At 35.6% G+C, this 20,463-nt stretch overlaps 1 protein-coding gene across 2 annotated transcripts; it reads right to left on the bottom strand.

The window, feature by feature from the left end:
• Nucleotides 1–198: 198 nt before the first annotated feature.
• LOC107760537 (sister chromatid cohesion 1 protein 4) lies at nt 199–16,135 on the bottom strand. Of its 2 annotated transcripts, none has more exons than XM_016578599.2 (16): nt 15,918–16,135; nt 15,293–15,549; nt 12,312–12,573; nt 11,593–11,690; nt 11,469–11,512; nt 9,575–9,621; nt 8,681–8,768; nt 7,587–8,544; nt 7,048–7,473; nt 6,637–6,784; nt 4,479–4,615; nt 2,971–3,992; nt 2,235–2,271; nt 1,511–1,622; nt 708–837; nt 199–607 (listed from the first exon to the last, which is right to left on the bottom strand). In XM_016578599.2, exons 2-16 carry the CDS (start codon nt 15,414–15,416, stop codon nt 509–511), a joined length of 3,732 nt encoding a protein of 1,243 aa, XP_016434085.1. In that variant the 5' UTR covers nt 15,417–15,549; nt 15,918–16,135; the 3' UTR covers nt 199–508. The 2 variants fall into 2 exon arrangements, with proteins under 2 accessions (XP_016434085.1, XP_016434086.1); XM_016578600.2 differs by having other exon boundaries at nt 2,235–2,268.
• Nucleotides 16,136–20,463: the final 4,328 nt, after the last annotated feature.

Below are 20,463 nucleotides of genomic sequence, written 5' to 3'. Positions count from 1 at the left end.
TTGGTTTAACTTGATTTTGGGTGAGGCGCACAAATAGCCCCTTTTAGGACTGCTATTTAGAACATGGCCAAAATTTAAAAAACATTTAAGATTTACATTATACAAACTGGCTATATTTTAAATAGCGTATCTAAAAGCCATCCTACCTTGACTTTTACTCAAAAAGACACTAAACTGACCATATCACAAGGCTAAACATAAAAGCAGATATTTTTTCTTTATTAGGATAAATAAGGATAGGGCATTAGAACAGAACCGTGGCCAAATATTATACAGGATATTTACATATAAATAAGATCTATATTGTACAGAGTGCAACAAACACCCGTGTCAAATGATCTACTCTACCAGCCAAGTAAAAACCTAACTACATTGACCATCAAAACATGACTTTAAAGAATGAAATCTAGCAAGAGTAGACCACAAACAGACCCAATTGACTAACTACTAGAAATACATATTTCTGTTTACCGACTTTTCATGTTATACCCTACCAAACGTATCAGATTCAAAAGTCCGATTTCATAAGCTGCATTCGTGGCTTTATCGCGACATCGTCAAAGGGTATCACCTGCTCTACATGGATGTAATCTCTTGTTTTAAGAACCTGCAATAAACACAGGTGATTTAAATGCCATTTGCGCGAAGGAGAGGAAAAAAGGTGCAACGAGAATGTAGAAAAATGATAAGCAGTATTAATTACATACCAAAGTTTCAAAAAACATCCTTGATGCCTCCTTTCGTGTTTTACCAACTAAAAGACCGTCCATGGAGAGAGATTTTCTCCCACGCTCAGATTCCTTAATAAACAAGGTCTGGAGGTACTTGGAAACAGCCCTAAGTAAACAAACATCATTGTGAAAAGACGTTGAAATATTAGTTCATAAACAATAGCATCTAGCTATAAGCATGTCAAGGAAAATACTAAGATAAAATCAGAATAAATAACAGACCCTATCTAGAGGTAAAAGAAAGGAAGCCAAAGCCGTGCTGGTTCAACTACTGCTTATCAGGCCGAGCTTTACTGATCGACTATCTTAATATACCACATTTGTTAGTTGGTAAAAAAGACTAACTAGACCATTCTGCAGACACTATAAGAGGGGTAGCTGAATCAGAGCAAGAAGGCAAGGGAGCAAGATATGGGGTAGTTCATCCGGTACTCTAGACGGGAATTACTTCCTTCAATGCCAATACTTGTCAAGGAAAAAGAAAAGACGAGATGCACCTTTTAAGACATAAAAGAACGATCACAAGTTTCGTCAAAATATAAGGTGAGAGCCACAAGGAAGAGAAAAAGAACGCAAAACAAGCGAGAAGCAGGAATTTAAAAAGGTCCTTCCCCGAACGCATTTCTGTTGTGTAAATATTGAGCTTCGCGGGTTACTTGACAATTTTGTACCCTTACAGATCAATGAGCGAAAAGGCAGGGAAGGAGGGTAAATTTGCCTAAAATGTCACGCCTGTTAGTGCAGCAGAATAACAGGAAACAAAAGGACAAGGTACACACCTAGTACGAGAAGACCATCCACTGTTGTCGGTGATACGGGTGACATCAGCATCAGGTACATAATCATCAGCTGCTTCTTCATCATCATCATCATCATCGAAGTTCAAAAACCCTAGATACCAACGACAATGCACCAGAGCTAAGAGCATGGAATCACAAACACCTTTGAGAAATCTTGCAAAAAACTCCCAAATAATCTTACATTAATGAGGTTGGCACCATGGTCGGTTTTTGTTAGTTAAGTATAAATAGTTATCTTAGGTGAAATATAGCATTGGTCTCCCATCTCCCATAAATACAGCTATATACATTGTAAATTGTTCCTATAAATGGATTCTGGGTTAAGACATTAGTCATCAGACATTCTCTCAAACTCTTCGAAGTGTGTCACTTATTTCTTCACATGTTTAAATGCAACAGGGACAAAGAGAAGAGTCACAACATTCGTCAATGTTTACGTTAAGGAAGACCTTCAAAACAATTATACAACAAATCACATCAAATCAAATGCAGATTTTGGTAAGCCATCATCGAATTTACATTACCGTTAGAAAATTCAGATAACAAAGTTCCGAAATCTATTAAGTAACCAAACATGCCTACTGCCATTGCAAATTCAAAACTGTTTTCATCCTAATCCAGTTTGACATTGTTTGATTTTCTTTCTTTTGAGGCAATTGGAAGTTTTTAGGTCTTACAAAGTTGCAGATGAGGGAAAACAAACCTGTATCATCTCCAGCAGCTGAATAATCCAGATCCTGCTGAAAATACAACAAATGAGAAAAGCACAATTCAGCAGAGAGAAGATATCAAAGAAAATCTCTTCATTAAAGCAAAGAAAAACAGCATCATTTCACGCCCATTTCAACAAAAGCAACTAGCTGACAAAAAATCTATTAGTTTGGAAAAGCAAAACAGCGCAAGACTAAAGGGAACATCCAGCGTACATGTTCATCTACATGATGACAAAGTTTCTCATACATATTGCTACCCAAAAAGGTTTACCAATCACTTATAGCCAAGACTATAAATTATCCAACTTCCAGATTCTTTACAGAAGCTCTAATTAGTTCCTTGTCAGCACAAATTTGTGATGCCCTACAGTTTGTAATAGGTTATTTAGCAAAATTAGTTAAGATGAGCATATTGACGTTTTCTGTACTCAACTCACTTTCTTACAAAATTCAATAGAAGCTATATTTTAAGAGTACTCCAGTTTTGCTGTTCATAATTGTCTTTTTAAGGCCTAAATAAAATCTGCTTTCAGCAGTCGCGTTTTACTATCTTGACATCTCACACTATCTATAACGATCTAGAAGTAATCCTGGGCACTTCTATCAAGTACATCAAAACAAAACAAATAATGTTTGTCATACATGTGTGTGTGTGTGTATAGAGAGAGAGTACTGAAACTCCAGAAAACAAGAGCACATGGAAACTCGAAATTTAGCAGAACTTACATCAAGGTCCCCCCGATTGGCATCAGAGAAATCTGCAGCCACCGTATTGTAGGAGAAATCTTCTTCTTTACATGGATATTGTCCAGCTCCTATGGAATGATCCAGCATATAATCCATTTCTTCATATACAATATCCCTGTTAGGTGGGTCAGTTCCTGTAACATTATCAGCAAAGCTCTGGTTGTCATTCTCTGCAACAATATTTTCTACATTAGTTGCATCTTTAACTGTAGCACTGTCTTGGGCAGCCTCCAGTAAAACTGCATCGCCTATCATATTTTCAGTTCCAGTTCCAGCTTCAGATGTAAAGCAGTTGTTTTCTTGCCACTCACTACCATCCACTAGGTTTTCATCGTTCAAATTTTCCAGAGCCTTATCAACTTGAGCAGCCAGTGTATGATTAGGTGGTCCACAAGATACTTCCGCTAAAATAAAAGCATCTTCCTTTCCGGACTCATTAAACGAATCGGCCAGAGGTAGACCTGCTATTACATCACCATCGCCACCTAACCCACCATTATTATGACATGACAATAATTCTTCAGCAGCAGAGGCGATATCTGTTGCTTCAGCTGCCTGAGAACCTGAAAGGCAAGTTCCATGTGGACCTACTTCTGCTGCATTGTCGGAAGGTTCAAGGTTAAAGTCATTGGGCACCGCAGCATCAGTGATGGCGTCCGGCCGCAGTTGAGAGGCATCGCTATTTAAACATTGGCCATGCTCATCAACATCCCTGTTCTCAGTTGGAACAGTAGCCTCAACAGCTCCTAATATGCTATCATCTCTAGCTACATACCGTTCATTGCTTCCTTCTATTCCACTCTCTCTTTCAACATGTGGTTCATTGAACACCATGGCACGCTGTTCGTCCAAATTTGAGATGGAATTTTCAGTATACACAGCAGTTTGCTGTGGGTCAACCGCCATCCCAGTATGAGAACAGCTAACATCAATAGAAGAGACCTTCACCGTACTCAAGTCAAATTTTTGCTTATGTAAAGAAGCCAATTCCACTGACATATCTGCATCAAAATCAAATTCAGTCAATATGATGAACTAGTATCCATTACAGGAAAGACCATTGGTATTATGCAGCACCGGAAACAAAGTTAAGAGGAAGGCAATAATGTAACTTCTCCTAACATGAAACAATTAGCAAATGAACTTAAACACTTTAAAACATGTGCTTGTACTTTGAGGGTGTCTTCAGAAAAGCTATCTGACAGCACTTGACATAAAGTCCAACTATACTTGTTTGCCAAACACATCAGTTTAACAGCTCCACAGTGTACATCCGAGTAGAGAGAAGTTAAATTAATCAATGGAAACGAATCTCCAAGGAACTTGAGGTGTAACTAGCTCATATAAGCACTTCGACGAATTAAAAACGGACAATATGTCATCTTTTATAATGTTCTCAGTTATTGATCCACAACAAAAACAATTGCATGATTCAACAAAGGAGATAATCAAATAGCAGAATGTGTAGAGTTGTATGTCGAACCCACCAGTTAATACCGCTTCTCTGAAAATTTCATCTTCCAACAACTTTTTCCGGATTGCTGCGATTTCAGCATGTGTGCAAGGAGCTTTCTTCCTTATGCGGCGTATGTCCTCAGCATGTATCAACTGTTGTCTTATCATACTATCACAAATGCAAATATGCTTTGTCAGTCAGTTAAAGGGTGAGACGAGTCAAGCTATTTAAACAAAAACCAATTTTTCAGTTCATCGAGGAATAACTTATCAGGAAAAAAGTATTTCACTGGGAAATAAGGCAGAATTGACAAAATAAAAACTAACTATTTGGAGTGAGAGCAACTGAGAGGGAACCTAACTGAATTGGCCATCATTCAGATCCCACATCAATTCACTACTAGATAGCAAACACTGGAATAGCCACTAGAAGGGTCAGCTATTGGCATGCCGAAAACGAACAAAAGACAGTCAGTTTTTTTTCTGTTTTAAACGTAAAAGATAATTAATTCTTTAGTGGACTACAAACAGGTGAAGATGTATTATGGTAGCAAGGCAGCAGTAAGGGTTTATTCAAAGTTAATGCAGCTTACAAGAGGATGAATTATTCCAACCGGTAGATAGCCAACTGGCCTTGGAAACACATCTGGAAAACAAAAATTCCTCACAAAGTCGCATGTTTTGTGTGGCTACTGGCTAAAGAAGCAGCCCTTACACAAGATAATTTGATGAAAAGAGGTTTCATTTTATGTTCCAGAAGCCTTTTGTGTGGGGAAACAGCAGAGACAGTTAACCATCTCTTCCTTCACTGTAAGGTAACAGCTCATCCATGGAGAATTATTCTTAATCTCAAGGGCATTTCCTGGACCATGCCTGGGAAGGTTACAGATGCTCTTAATAGTTGGGAGGAAACAGGCCTACAAGCAAAGGATAGGACCAGATGGAGAATTATCCCTGCTTGCATTTGGTAGACAATTTGGAAGGAGACAAACTCCGGGTGTTTTGAGAATGCAGAGAAGGGGGTGCAGAAGATCAAGTTAAGCGTTATTTTGCTGTTGTGTTTTTGGTGTAATCAGATCTACACAAATGATACTGTCACTATTATTGATGTTTTAGATTCAATATAGAGAGAGGACAGTAATAGTTAGAGCCTCTTTTAGATATGGTTTCAGTACTATCTAAGTACTGTTTTGCCACATAAGAATTATGAAATATAGAAAAAGTTACCAGTTTCAAAAAGATAATCAATTCTCTTTCCACTTTTTTGGGGGGGTAACTGTGGTTCGAGCCAGCTTGCGAGCTCGACTATTCTACAGTGTACCTACATCCTCCCACCAACAAGCACCGGATAACTCTGCCCACCAATACATAGGCATAGATGGGAATAAATCACTTAGCTTTTTTGTCTCTGCTGGGATTCGAACCCTGGTCTCCCATGGTCTTTATTCCAGCTTCATCGACCGCTAAGCCACAACCTTGGTTGCACAATTGGAAATGATGGAAAAATGTGTTAAGGTATCTCCGATCCAACCAAGAACCAACTTGATTATAAGAGGATCTGTTCAGGATCATTAGGAAGTATTAGGTTGTTCTATTTGTCATCGACATTATATTTTTTAACAGCACTGATCTAGTATAACACGAGAACCAGAGTGCTAGACTATAAGTCATGATAACAGTTGCCAGATCGCTGAAGCACTAAGGAATAGGTTATCCCAATAACAAGGGTTGTACACTGAAAGTTGACTGGGAAAAACACAAAGCAACAAGACGAGGCGACCACAACAAATGTGCAACGTCGAAGCAAAGCCTATAAAAGAAATGCCTTTGACCATTGGATCGGAGCAAGACCAGCACCTAAACTCTGGCACACACTAAAGAATTCAGTAATGCAAGAGCAGCTAGACCAAGATTTTATTACGCTACAGATGCAGATCTTATTTAATAGTAGACCGAAAAGCAGAGCCAAGAAAATGCTAGCTCCTATTTTCAGTCTGCTTGATGATATGGATCCATTTATAATTGTTTAAAGCCCGAGATACACTTTTATTCCTTTCATATATTTAATTCTGCTATATTTTGACCACAAGACAGGAAATACAAATCACCCGGCAGAGTGATATAAACTGATGAAAAACCAATATGTATTTGCAGGAAATGAAACAAAAAAATACAGATGATGGAACATACTCTCCATGCAAGACCATGATATCATCCATAAGAACATTCCTCCTTTTCCTGGCACTCATTCGGGCAGCAGAACGGGGACGCTTGCTTGATGTTATCTCAGAAGGTGGAGGAGTAGGCTTAAGCTTCAGTGCTGAAGATCTTCTTCCAACTGAAATGGTAATGAAGATTGTAAGCTGGTCGTAGGTTCAATCCTTGCATGCGACATAATATTATCCTTACTTTGACAGGCCTATTATAAACATTACTCTTTGCAGAATTGTGGCAAATAATTTGGAAAGTGGGAATGCTTCACGGGAATCAGAAAAGAGGATATATGCCATATTCTAAAGAAGAAGAGCCAGAAATTTTCATTAAGATGAAAAATAGTCGCCCTTTCATTTTATAAAGTCCGAGAGGAGAATTCTAATGTACCTAGGATAGAAGAAAGCAAATCATCATCATCAGGAATAAATCCTGCAGTCATTTTGGAATGGACCATCCTTAAAGATTCAGCTGAGTAGAGACTCTGCTCTGTTAGTGTGCTTTCAGCGTAACTGCGCTTCCTTCCTGAAATGAATTTACCACTAGCATCAGCTTCATTGATCCCAGCCAAGTAATCCGGTGTAGCCTCTGGAAAAATACTCCGAGGTAAATCAACAAGCCCTCCTGGCATCGATAGAATCTTTTCAGGAGGTGGCAAGGCAGAAGCAGCTGAACCGCTCATAATTTCCACGTGGCGATCTTCTAGAACGACAGTATCCGTTTGATTAGTTGATTTGTTAGATTCTTTTGGAATGTCTTCACATGAAACAGGTTCTTTCACGGGATTCTCTTTTGAAATTTGTTCTAAATCACTTGCTGCATGACATGTTTCAACTGGAAGTGTAAGAGTACATTCGCATTTCGCAAACAACATTACAATAAAGCACACAGATTTATACCCAAGAAACCTAGAACTCTAGCAGAAATACCTGAAGCATGTGATTCCTCCTCTTTAGAAGTTTCTGGTGGGTGGAAACCCGAAAAAGTAGATGGTGGCTCATGATTAATAACATGCTCAGACCTAGACATTGATGCGTCAAGTTGAGCAGCATTACATCGACTCAGAACATGAACCTGGGCACCATTGGCGTCTTCAGTAAAAACACTTTGTTCCAGACAATCAACGGTCTTTGGTGTCTCTAAGCAAGTTATATCTTGGGATTCACCAGCTTCCAAGTTTCCTGGACTTGCAACGTTATTTGAGACTGCCTCAGGTGATCTCTGATTACTTGGCGAAATATCTTCAGGAACAGGCTGGCCAATGCTACTTAAAGCAGAAACATCATGGTCAACTTTTGCGGAACTAATTCCATTTGGAAGTGGAGCCTCGTTGTGGAAGCCACCCGGGGTAGATACATCAACCTTGTCTACGCCAGAAAGCATGCACTGCGTGTTCCTCTCATTTGTTTGACTATCAGATGCAGCAATAATCTCATCTGCACATTCTAGTGCAGATGATTTTGAATTATCCTGATGAACAGCAGCAAAGGATGGTCCAGATGCTACAGCGGGATCACTTGATTTCACAGGATCGATTGCAACTTCACTTGGAGGCAGCTGACCATCCGGCACCAGTTGTTTGTCACACGTGTTGCCTAAATGGTAACCATTCTCCTCAGGAATCACGAAGTGAACAGTATCAGCATTCGAGCCATCAGTTAGTGCTTGATTTTCTAGAAGTTCACTCCCGTTATTCACGTTATTTTCACAAGAGAGATTCTCTGTATTTCTTTTTACAGCATATTCCATTAAATGACGATCTTCCAGTCCTATATGGTCCTCACATGCTGATGTTTCCTGAATGTTAGACAAGTTCGGTTCTTCCGCCAACCCAGGAGTGCATGGAGCATGATCCATGAAATCAGCATCGCCATCAACTCCATCAATCTGCGCAGAAAGAAAAGGCCTTGATCATTCTAGCAAGTATGCTAAGGTACATAAAATGAGATGTTTGACACAAAAAACAACAAATAGTCGATAACCAGCTATTATATATGGAATAAAGGACAGATAGACTAGTTACCATGCTCTCGGAATTTGCAGCCATCTCTTCATTGTGCTCTTCTTGTTTGAGTGGTGTCATTGGTTCAACGGACGCTAGAGGATCAGCACTAGAATCAGCAAATTTTTGTGTCAGATAGTCATATGATTTAAACTGTAATAATACAGTATTGCAGCCTGATGGATTAACAATCAAACTCCTTTTAAAGATGTTTGATCTGCCCCAACAGAACCCCAAGAATAGAAGTCAAGAGAGTCAGAAAAATTTTCAAAAGAAAAAAAGAACATCAAGCTGCAATGTTTTTGGCTCATTTCATGCCAAGAATCCAACCTGACGTATTAGCCCTGGTATTCAATAACCCTATTTAGCACTAGATGGATTCTGCATCAATTACTTAGTAAACCATGCGTATATAAGTTTTTGGCAAAATTCATCTTGGCAGTAGGGTACTCATACACTTGAAAGAATCTTAACTGCAGAGAGAAATGTGAATATAATAAATTTAAGGTACAGTGAGCCTCTAGCGGATAAGATCACAGAGCTTTGTAAACTAGATTGGACAAGTTTCACCACAGTAATATCAACAAAATCACACTCCTCCCTACTTACCGGTAAATCCAAGGGATTTTAGAAACTTAACTAGGTAAATGGCATGCAGTTATAATCAGGTATGAAATGGCTTAAATCTGTCACACAAAATGAGGGCATAACGGGAGGTAAAAAAAACCATATCATAGTTTTAAATTAGATGAAGCTCCTAAGAAACTTGTTACTGGGAACATTCTGCAGAAATATGTCCGATGTGTATATGTATATATATATATATATATATATATATGGCTTTAATCAGAAATATCCTTATGAACATGGAGGTAGGGGAATATTGTAACAGGCAGTGTATAATTTGAGATCAACCTCACACTAGCATCTCCAGCAGCAGCAACCTTGTCCAAAAATAATTCCTGTTTGCAATTAGAAGTCCAAAATCAGAATGGAAGATAGATAAAATGACATAGCACTGTAATACACATTTCATCCTTTATCAAAAGGAAATACACATTTCTTCGTAAAAGGAGCACATGTCCTGCATCAATGGAGGACTACAGATTAACAGCTATCGGATGTAATTCATGTAGAAAATATGCCATTAGCAACCATGACGCTCGAACAAGATTTTTTCAGTTAGGAAGTTTCTCTTTCTCATGACAGGATAAATAAAACAATGTACACCATGACCGATTATTCTTCCCTAGAGATCCTCTAGAAAGAATTTTGTATATCCTCATAAACATATACTCCCTCCGTTTCAATTTATGTGAACCTATTTCCTTTTTAGTCCGTGCCAAAAAGAATGACCTCTTTCCCTATTTAGAAACAATTTACCTTTATGCAATGATTTATAGCCACACAAAATATATGTCTTTCATTTTACACCACAAGTTCAAAAGTCTTTCTCTCTTTTCTTAAACTTCGTGCCCAGTCAAATAGGTTCACATAAATTGAAACGGAGGGAGTACTTTTTAGGTGTCTATTTCTGTCCTGTAAGGCGAAGTGCTCAAGACAAATAAATACTTCACACTGGAAAATTAATTTAAAACATTGAACCAATAGAAAGAAAGGGGAAGGTAAAAGAAGGTAAAGAAAGGAAAAAACAATAAAAAGAAAAGGGAAGGGGAAAAAAGGTAAAACAAGAAAAAGGGAAAAAATAAAACATTGAGACACATACACATACATGGAGAAAACACTAAATTGAGACACATGCACATACGTGGAGATTGAACCAATAAAAAGAAAGGGGAAGCGGAAAGAAGGTAAAAAAGGGAAAAAACAAAACATTGAGACACATGAACATACATGGAGAAAACATTAAATTGGAGAAGCTGCAGTATATCTATCCAATATTCCACAAAGCTCGACTGTTCTAGCACCATAGATATAAATAAACAATTGAGAAACTTTCATTTAGAAGTAATACGCTCTTGAGAAACTTACGGGTGCTTAACTAGAAACAAAAGACGGGCTTTTATTTTTATAAAAAATCATTTCCCATGAAAAGCAACCACGTTCCTTTTCCCCAATGCACCCACAACATAGCAAAAGCAGTGACATTCAGTGCTTTGGAAAAAATCATTTTCCAACCTTCAATTGTTCTGCTCCTTATTCCTTTGGGGGTTTGGAGCTTGTAGGTCCTCCACTTCCTAGAATGCACCTTCTACTTTCCATAGATTTCGTTATTCTATAATACCATTTTATCTCTAGCACTAGACTCTAAAAAGAAATTTCAAGGAACTCAACAAAACAAGACAAAGAGGTTGCATCAGAACATCAGTAGTTTCAGCACAGACAAACATGGAGGTAAAGAAAAAGAAGCAGCAGAACTTGGAAGCATCCCATTTCCAAAGGAAAGAAAAAGGAAAGAAAACACTATATCATGTTCAGTGAAGAGGTGCTTCCAATTGACCAAGTTTGGATTGTAAAACTGGATGAAGAAGTCTTGTCTAAGTGGATATAAATCAATCACGTTCCTGCTTCCTAGTAGCATCCAGGACTACAGAATATGGTCAAAATTTAAGCAGCTTCGATAATCATATTGCTGAAAGGCTAAGATCTCAATTCCAGACCAGCTCATGAACACACTCACCCACCCACCCCCACCCCCACCCCAAAAAAAAAGAGCTGCCGAATGCTTCCCGGCTTCCATCAAGAAGGCAAGAATAACAAGGAAAGGGAAGGCATTGGAATTAAGGTAAATGAAATAAAGCAACAAGATAACGCGAAGCTAAGAGGTGAAATAATAATATGACCTTACCTCATCGAGGTATAAACCAGAAGTGTCACCATCCCCAAATCTCTCTGAGCAAAAATCACCATGTAACATATGAGTATCAGTGAAATAACAAATCTAGAAATCAGTTATCCAAAGTAATAATTACCATCCAACCCAAACTTTGAAGTTGAGTAAACCACGCCCTCCATGTTATCTTGTAGTGTAATCTGCTCCCTTGAACTAACATGATGGTCCACATAGTTACTGCAGAATTGACATTGACTTTAGTAGAAAAAATTGAGGCACAGTGAGCTCTAAGTGGACCATAACACAATCTTCCACCAAAATAGATTAATTGATGAACAGGACGAGAAGAAAAAGATAAGTACTTCAGACACAACTCCCACAGCCAGCAACTATAGTACTCCCTCCATTCCAATTTATGTGAACCAATTTGACTGGACACAGAGTTTAAGAAAGAAATAAAGACTTTTAAAACTTGTGGTCCTAAACAAGCCATAACATTTGTATGGCTATTATTCTTTTTGAAACTTGTTTAAACATGCCAGAGTATTTGTGTGGCTATAAAAGCTTCTCATTTAGGGTAGAAGTGGAAGTGGAAGTGGAAGTTTAATTATTTTCAAATTCAGAAAGAGACCATTCTTTTTAGAACGGACCAAAAAGGAAATACCTCCAAATAACTGGGAAACAGAGGGAGTATGTTGTATTCTCGTAAAAGCCATGACATGCAGCAAGCTAGTAATATAATAAACAACAACAACACCAACAAAACCCAGTTTGTCTGGGGAGGGTAGTCTGTAGGCAGACCTTACCCCTACCTATAATATAAATAAAGAGACAACAAAAAGATAGACTGGAACTGACCCCTGAAAAATCTCATTGTCTGGCAACTCAAAATCATCAAGTTCAAAAGTCTCTGGCAAGGTGATTGAGTGATATGGAGCCTTAGATTCTTCAGGTGGTAAATCCACAGCGGTGGAGCGAAAAGCTTGCTTGACTTTTAGCAAAGCCTCACTGCAATCGTCAAATAGGTAACCCACCTTTCGAGAATATATCCTCACAACTCCAAGAAGAAGATGGCTAGATAACCGCAATGCAATTGGCGCTTCAGGAAAAAGGATTGAGTCTGTTGAAGAAGAACAAGACAAGTTAAAAACAAAGGGAAGAATACCTTTCGTGATTAAGCAACAAAAGAAAAATTAGTATTCAGAAGAAAAGGATGGAGATAAGATGACCTCGGGCTCTCAACCCAACAATTAGAAACATTGTTGAAAAAGCACATTCATCCTATTTAAGCACGACCTACATTTCCTGTATTTATTTATTTTTTTAACCAAAAGTTTCTTCAACAAGTTCAATGCAAAGTAGCTGTTCTCTTCAAAATATCATAGGCACAAAAGTCGGTTGGAACCAAAAGTACCAGACTATTCATATATTCAGATATATATGGTAATAAGCAAGAACTTGCTGAAACTTGTATTGGTTGAGCCTTACAGAAGGACGCTATTTTACTGTTAACTAGAGTTAATGAGCAGGCTGTCACTTCTTATACCATAGGTTAAAAACGGGCATGCGCTTTACTGCAGAAGCTCTGGTTTACTAGGTGTAGACTCTTGGTGCTTTCTAATATAACTACTTTACTTATCAGACGCCAAAATAACTAATTAAAAAAGTGCAATACCAATGGTGGTACAAGTTCACAGGGCACACAAATTTTGACCAACGTTCAAGAAACTTAGCTTTCCACATGCTTAAAAGTTAAAACCCTTAGAAAGAGGGTTTATAAGCTGCAAAATATTCTCTTCTTAAATAATAGGTATAAACAGGTAAATCAAACGTAGAATTGGAAAGTTCAAATTCTTTTAAGCATTGCATAACGTAACTCCAATCGCCTATATTTTCTTCAGATTTTGCAGCCTAAGGAGCACAAATAAACTACTTTTTCATTTATTTTACATGTATTTTCAACTTGCCTCTTTGTGCAATATACTAAAAAGGAAAAAGTAATTCACTAAAAGAAACTGGAAAGTATTTCTGCAAAGAAACCCAGAAAGAGCCAGAAGTAGAGCTTTCAATCTTTTTTGTGGTGAACTTTGTCACATCTTCATTGCTTCTTTGATATTTAAAGGTAAGTATCTTTATAACATCCAATGGGAATGCGAGGCCAACACAAAGACCCAGAAAGATTCAAAGATCTCTTTTTCACACCTCATAGTTGTATTTACTCCCCAAATCACTCCCTGGGTCCAAAGCATGACTGATTTTCTTTAATGACACATTTTCCTCCCTCCAACAATTCAAAAAATTATAAACTAAGTAGTAATTCATATTATTCCAAACTTTATGCAGCATCTTTTTAGGTAACTATTCCATTATGAGATTTCTAATCATTACTCAAAATAGCTCTCAAACTGTCTAAAAACATTTTATTCATAATCTCCAATAAGCCAATGTGATTCGTGCATCCAGGAACAGAAAAAGTATAATTCAAGTTCTCTTGATACAACCGACATAATTAGAACTTTATACATTTGAAAAGTTAAAATACTCATATTTCTCAGATACGGATAAATATTGGGTCTTTTTTTAATAACCAGATATATATTGAAGTCATTAAAGGTTGTATTCAGTGAAGTTTATATTCATATTTCTCTTCTCATCCTTTTTCATTGCCTCTTCTTTTTTAATGAGTTCATTAACTCTCTCTTTTGTCATAAAGAGGGATGGAAGCATCCATGGACGAAGAGTTCCAATGAAAATATTTTTACACCATTGCAGCATGCAGATAGCTCACAAAGTCGAACAAGGAGAGTTTAACATCCTGGTACTAAGCCCTTCAAACTTAAAAACATAATGAAACAACACAGAACAACAGTTTGAACGCTATCAAATAATCAATTGCTAAAATTTCACTAAAATGAAAAAAATGAGAGCAAGCCCATTAGTCCACATTTAACAGAAGCATTGTGACTGCCTATACACTTGAGATGTTAAAAAATGACAGTCAAGGGCATTAAATGGCAGATCTTTCTTTACAAATGTGATGTCAGGACCAACTTAAACGCACCTCAGCTAATTCCACATGGTATCTACTAGCTCGACTAGCAAAGGTACCGGGTAATTCTGCCCTTCAAGGTTTGGGCATATGGGAAGAAATCACCTAGTTTATTCTTGTTTACGCTAGGATTTGAACCTAAGACGCATTAAATGGCAAATTTCCTTCTAGGTTAACCAATCAGGTAATCTAACCATCAAAATCCTATGAACTAGGATCAAATTCAGTTAACCCCTAGAAAACCACTTGGTTATAAAGTAGCTTTATGTGTTTTTTTTTTGTTTTTTTTTTTTTGGGGGGGGGGGGGGGGGGGGGGGTGTAAGTGGTCTTAAAGTTTTCCAAATGAAAGACGAAACGTAAAGATTGTAACTATAGACGGGAGAAAGTATCCTGACTACCAACAAGCAACAAACATTGATGAACACCATTAATCGATCCAGGATAATCTATCCGAACAAACTCTAGCACTTACTTCTACCATAAAAAAGAATCTCCACACTTAGCACCAACATGAACACAAGAAGATCATCTTGTCCCACATATTGGAAGGCATTATATGCTAGTTATTCAATTAACTATGAGATTTTGAGAGCATTAATGCAAGTGAGCCACATTGCTCCTGTATATTTTGTTATTACTTTGTTATGTAAATGTATATTTTACCATGAAATTCATCTAGAAAGCAAGAATTTTAAATACAGCTAAATAATTAGGCAGCTAGTCACAGTAAACAATTGAACAGGAAAATGAAAACAAGGAGAAAGTAACCAATCACATATGGAGAACTGACCTACGGAGACGCCAATATCTGTATCAGCAACTTGATTCTTCCTAAGTTTCCTCTCCAGATGTGCTGCAATCCATATAGTTCCCAAAGGCCCCTTTTTGGCCAATATGAACTGTGAGTAAAACATTTCTCCAAAAGAACTTCAAATTCTTCTTGTACACATACACAAATAGAATCCACAAACACCCTATTATAAAACCCTAACTCCAAATCCAAAAACCCTAACTTTTTCCCCAAATTTCAATCAGGACCTGAAAAACCTACAACCAAAGAAACCAAAGAAAACCCCATCTTTACTATAAACAACATAACAAAAACTTCAATAACACACAACAATTAGCTTCAATCTACAAGAACCAATAAAATTTCCCAAACCCACAACTCAAATTACTGTGTTGCACTAAAAAGCTAGGGCTATTCCAATAAAATTCACCAAATTCAAACTAAAAAGCCCATCTTTACAATAAACAGCATAGCAAAAAATTCAATAACACAGCAATTAGCTTCAAATCTTCAATAATCCGTAAAATCTCCCAAAACCCACAACTCAAATTACTAGCTTGAACTAATAGGCTAGGGTTTTTCCAAGAAAAGACCCGAAATTTGAGAAACCCTAACTTTCCCTTACTTGGAAAAATTCAAGAATTCAGCTCAACCAATAATGAAATAGCAACTCCCAAAGCTAAGATCCAACTCCAAATCAGACTAAAAGTGGAATAATTAGCAGATAATTGATGTAATTAAAAGTTAAATTTTTTTGTGGGGGTGATTTGAACTGAAAGTGGGAAGCTGAGAATTTTGTCAATTTTTTGAACTAACTCGTAGTTTTTGGACCAAAGCGCCTTCGAACTGAGAATAGTTGTTTTATTATTCATGTGTGCTTCTGATGGTTTGACATAACCGTACGATCAGAGAGATCGGAAATGGACGGTTTAGATTAGAACTGAAAGTCATCGTTACGTCTGTTGGAAGTGTACCACGTACGCTTTTTGTGTGCTAATTAAGTGGGCAAGAATTGTAAAAATTCCGAAAAAAGTTTTTTAAAAAATGGTATTTGAAAATTAAAATTGTGTTTGGACATGAATATAATTTTGAGTTATTTTTAATTTTTTTTGAGTGATCTGAATGCTTGAAAAATAGTTTTTTGAAATTTTTCAAATTTTTAAAAAATTCTAAAATTTATTTTCAAGTGAAAATTGAAAAATATTGCTTTCGAAAAAAAATGAAAAAATTTTGAAAAAAAGTAAAATAAATTTCATGTCGAAACGGACTCTAAACTACTAGTATAAGTTTTTAGGGGTTGTTTGGTTTGCATTATAGAAAATAATTATTTTTTGTATAGAATTTTATACTATTATTTATTTCTTAAAACTAATATAATATTTGATTTTTTAATACAAAACCCACATGAATTGTCCTATGCGGAGTTTAATAATAAAAATAAAGTAGTTGTATAAATTCTGATAACTCTATATGAAAGTCTTTTTATCTATTGTAATACATATATACATGTATTTAGAGACAAAAAATATACTTAAATTAGGAAATTCTTTCGTAACAATCCATGTATTATTATTCACCACATAACAATTTATAGTTATTACACCACATAAACACTCTGTGCATTTTAATTATGCATAAATACACTATAAACTCATGCGACCTCTAATTTTTCTTATTTTAGAATTTTCAACGTATTATGCTCTTAACACCATAATTTGTTTTTAACTCAAAAAAAAGGACTCGGCCTTTAATGTGTTTAGCGCATACTATATTACTTTAAGGAGACCTATTCGAAATATTAAAACTATTGTGTTCAGCAATTATAATGATATCAAATTGGTTATGTTTGCCTCTGTAGGTCCTTTTGGGTCTTTTCCTAATTAAGTCCTATTTTTTTTTCTTCTTTTTTGTTTGGAACATCTTACGTATGTTGGATCATGCACCTCTTTCGATATTGTAATGACCACAAGTTCATAAATCATATTATATCCAATTTGGGGTCGTTTGAACTTAATATTTTACTTTATTTTTGCATCACGATGTAAAAACTATAAATATATGAGCCTTCCTTTTTCTCAAATTCGAGAACCAGTTTAATGTATATGAAATCAAAGAGTCATACTAACCTCTTTAACATGTCTTGAGAAAATGATATAGGAATTATTTGTGCATACACGGCCTAACAATACCTCAGAATTTGTTGGTGGTACTATGTTTGTTGATTTTTAAAACTGGTTATTAAATGATGGTGCCAAAAAAATTATCAATTGATGTAGGAATTTTTTTAAGCGTTATTGATGCTGGAATTTTGAAATTGTTAAACCTCTTTTTGACTTTCTTCATTGTGTATGCTAAAGCTATAATTTTTCATGGAGGCAGGATTTGAGAGAGAATAATCAAGAGAAGCTTGCAAATTCAAAAGGTTGAGGACTCAACATAATAATTGTAAATTCAATTTTATTTAGTGTAAAGTAAACATATTTTTAAAAAAAAAGACCTTCCATTTATTAATTAGTACTGACAAAATTGATAAATATTTTAAATATTCGTCCAACTCGCTCAATAAAAATGGATTAGATAATCAATCTGTTAAAAGCGGGCTATATGACTAGTATATTAAGAAAAGGATCAAGTATGAATCGATTTCATGTCATCTATTTTTTTTAATGGACAATTGAGGAGTCACATAGATGGAATTTAGAATTTCTATCCAAATTGCGCAATTTTGGTTGAGAAATTTCACTATGCAACATTTGCGAGAATTCCAAAAATATGCAACAGTCATATTTGAAATGCGATTTACATGTGCTCTATGTTGGGTTCGGCTCTGCTCCATTACTTTTGGCTCCAATAAACATCAATACACCTGCAGGTGAATGACACGTGTCCATATAACTATAAAGGGTTGTTGTTTTTGCTTTTTAAATTATTCTTGTATTTTTTGTTATTCTCCATCTTTTGCGGACGGGGACAGGAATAGTAATAGTTCCAACTTACTATTACTTTGAGTACGACAAACATGTACCTAGTGCACTGATTTTTTATTTTATTAATTAATAGAATTAATTACTGATTTTCTACATATAAAAAGCTAACCACATTTTATTCTATTAAACAATTAATTCATATATTTTTTTTTTATAAGAATACAATACACTCGATAACTTTTTGCCTTGTGGCACTCTTTGTTATGTCTATATGCTTTCATGGAAGGGAATGATTGATTTTGGTATTAACATGAGATAAGTACACTAGAAGGATAAAAAATTTGACGTCAACAAATTTCTTCTTGTTCCGTCCGCAAAAGATGGAGAATAACCAAAAATACAAGAATAAATTAAAAAGCAATCGTAGCCCTTCGTAGTTATATCTATATTTATATCTATCTATATCTATATCATACTATATATAAGTGTGAAGACTTTTAGATAATATTATTTTACTAAAATATCCTTCAAAACTTGAATGATCAAATTACCCTACCTTAAGTAAATTTATTTGTCATTTAAATATATATAAAATTGATTGTTTAATTGAGGTCCTAATAAATGGTAGTATTCACTTATCCTTCCCATCTTTTTTTCGTTTTTTGTCAGTTTGCTCTCCTTTAAGCTTCCACTATTAAAATCATCCGGTCAGAACCTTTTTATATGCTTGATATTTTTTCGAATAAAAATGCACACAATATATTGTCACTTAATTTCTTTTACAGTGCATTCTTCATGCCAAAGTCGTATCTATGTACAAATTTTTCTTTTCCTTTATTATTTTGTTTCAGAACTTCACGAAATTTAGTTTGTCTTTTAGACTTTTGAATTTCTATGCTATTCTAAGCAAGATTATGTCGGATATTACCCATAAATAAAAATCATGTATTAAGCATCATCATCTGATATGTACTGAATTACTTCATTAATCCCAATTTAAAAATGAAAAAGAAGAAAATATCTCCTTTCACAGTGCTAAGTTTTCCTTCATTACTATTACTTTTAGATCCTACAACTCATTTTTTTTTCCAAAAATAATTTTTTTTTGCCCATGTTGTTGTCCTAGTATATTAAAGCCTGACTAATAGGAGTATTGGATTATGTTGTCACTGAAAGAAAAAAAGATTGAGAAAACAAAAGCATAATTGCTACTCATATTCACATGTAAATTATATTATTGAAGTATAAAAGAACAAAAACAATTGTCAAGCTTAATGTTTGATATGTTAGACAAACTGCATAATTAAAGTTGTTTAAACATACTTTTCAAACTTTATTATATAACTTTTATAAAAAAAATTATACTATTTTATACTTATTATATGGAGTATACGCGCAGCGTACGTATATAAAACTAGTGGAGCCAAAAGTAATAGAGCAGAGTCAAGAGTCAAACCTCTCTAAGTTATACAAGAGAACATACGGTTTGGAGATGTTTCATTTACTTAAATTGCATTTTAAAATACAATTATAAACCCCACTTCTAAAATGCAACTTATAAATTTCATTTCAGACATTTAATTAATCGCCAACAATCTCAAGTGTTATGCCAAATTACATTTCTAATGTAAACAATACGATCAGCATAAATCGACTAAATATAATGGGCAAATATAAGAATGACTTCTTTTTTTAGTTTATATTTTGAGGTTAGTATCATCGCCATATATAATAAAGTGTATTCAGTTGAACACCATTAACCGAAAAATTATACTATTTATATAAGTCAAAAAATACTTTTTATAAATAGCAACATACCTAGTATTATCTCATATTGTGGGGTCTGAGGAAGGTAGTCTGTACGCAGACCTTACGCATACTTTGATGAAGGTAGAGAGGTTGTTTTCAATAAACTCTCGGCTTAGAAAAGTATAAGCACCACATTAATGAAAAGATAGATAAGAAGAGACAACACCAAAAAGCTATGTAAAAAGCAACATAAAAATAACACGATAATAAGATGATCAAAATGAAAGAAAATAACGGGTAGTCATAGAAACCCACTACCAATAAAATACGAGAGTGTGTACTCATACTACTGGTATGGACAATATAGACCACCTACCCAACTGCCATAATTCTCGACCTTCACACCTTCCTATCAAAAGTCATGTTCTTGGTAAGCTAAAGTTGCACCATGTCTTGCCTTATCACCTTTTCCCACTTCTTTTCACGACCCAATTT

The sequence above is a fragment of the Nicotiana tabacum genome, chromosome 11, assembly GCF_000715075.1.
Source record: "Nicotiana tabacum cultivar K326 chromosome 11, ASM71507v2, whole genome shotgun sequence".
NCBI classification, from domain to species: domain Eukaryota; kingdom Viridiplantae; phylum Streptophyta; class Magnoliopsida; order Solanales; family Solanaceae; genus Nicotiana; species Nicotiana tabacum.
The sequence above is the reverse complement of the archived record's forward strand: the minus strand, read 5'-3'. Positions and strand labels throughout refer to the sequence as shown.

Bases quoted from the DNA above. Each gene is read 5' to 3' on its own strand.
- LOC107760537 (XM_016578599.2), bottom strand. From the start codon at position 15,416: ATGTTTTACTCACAGTTCATATTGGCCAAAAAGGGGCCTTTGGGAACT. The intron at 11,691-12,311 runs GTCAGTTCCAGT...TCAATTCTGCAG, and splicing joins GACAATGAGATTTTTCAGGG to TAACTATGTGGACCATCATG. The intron at 838-1,510 runs GTGTGTACCTTG...TTGTTTACTTAG, and splicing joins GGATGGTCTTCTCGTACTAG to GGCTGTTTCCAAGTACCTCC.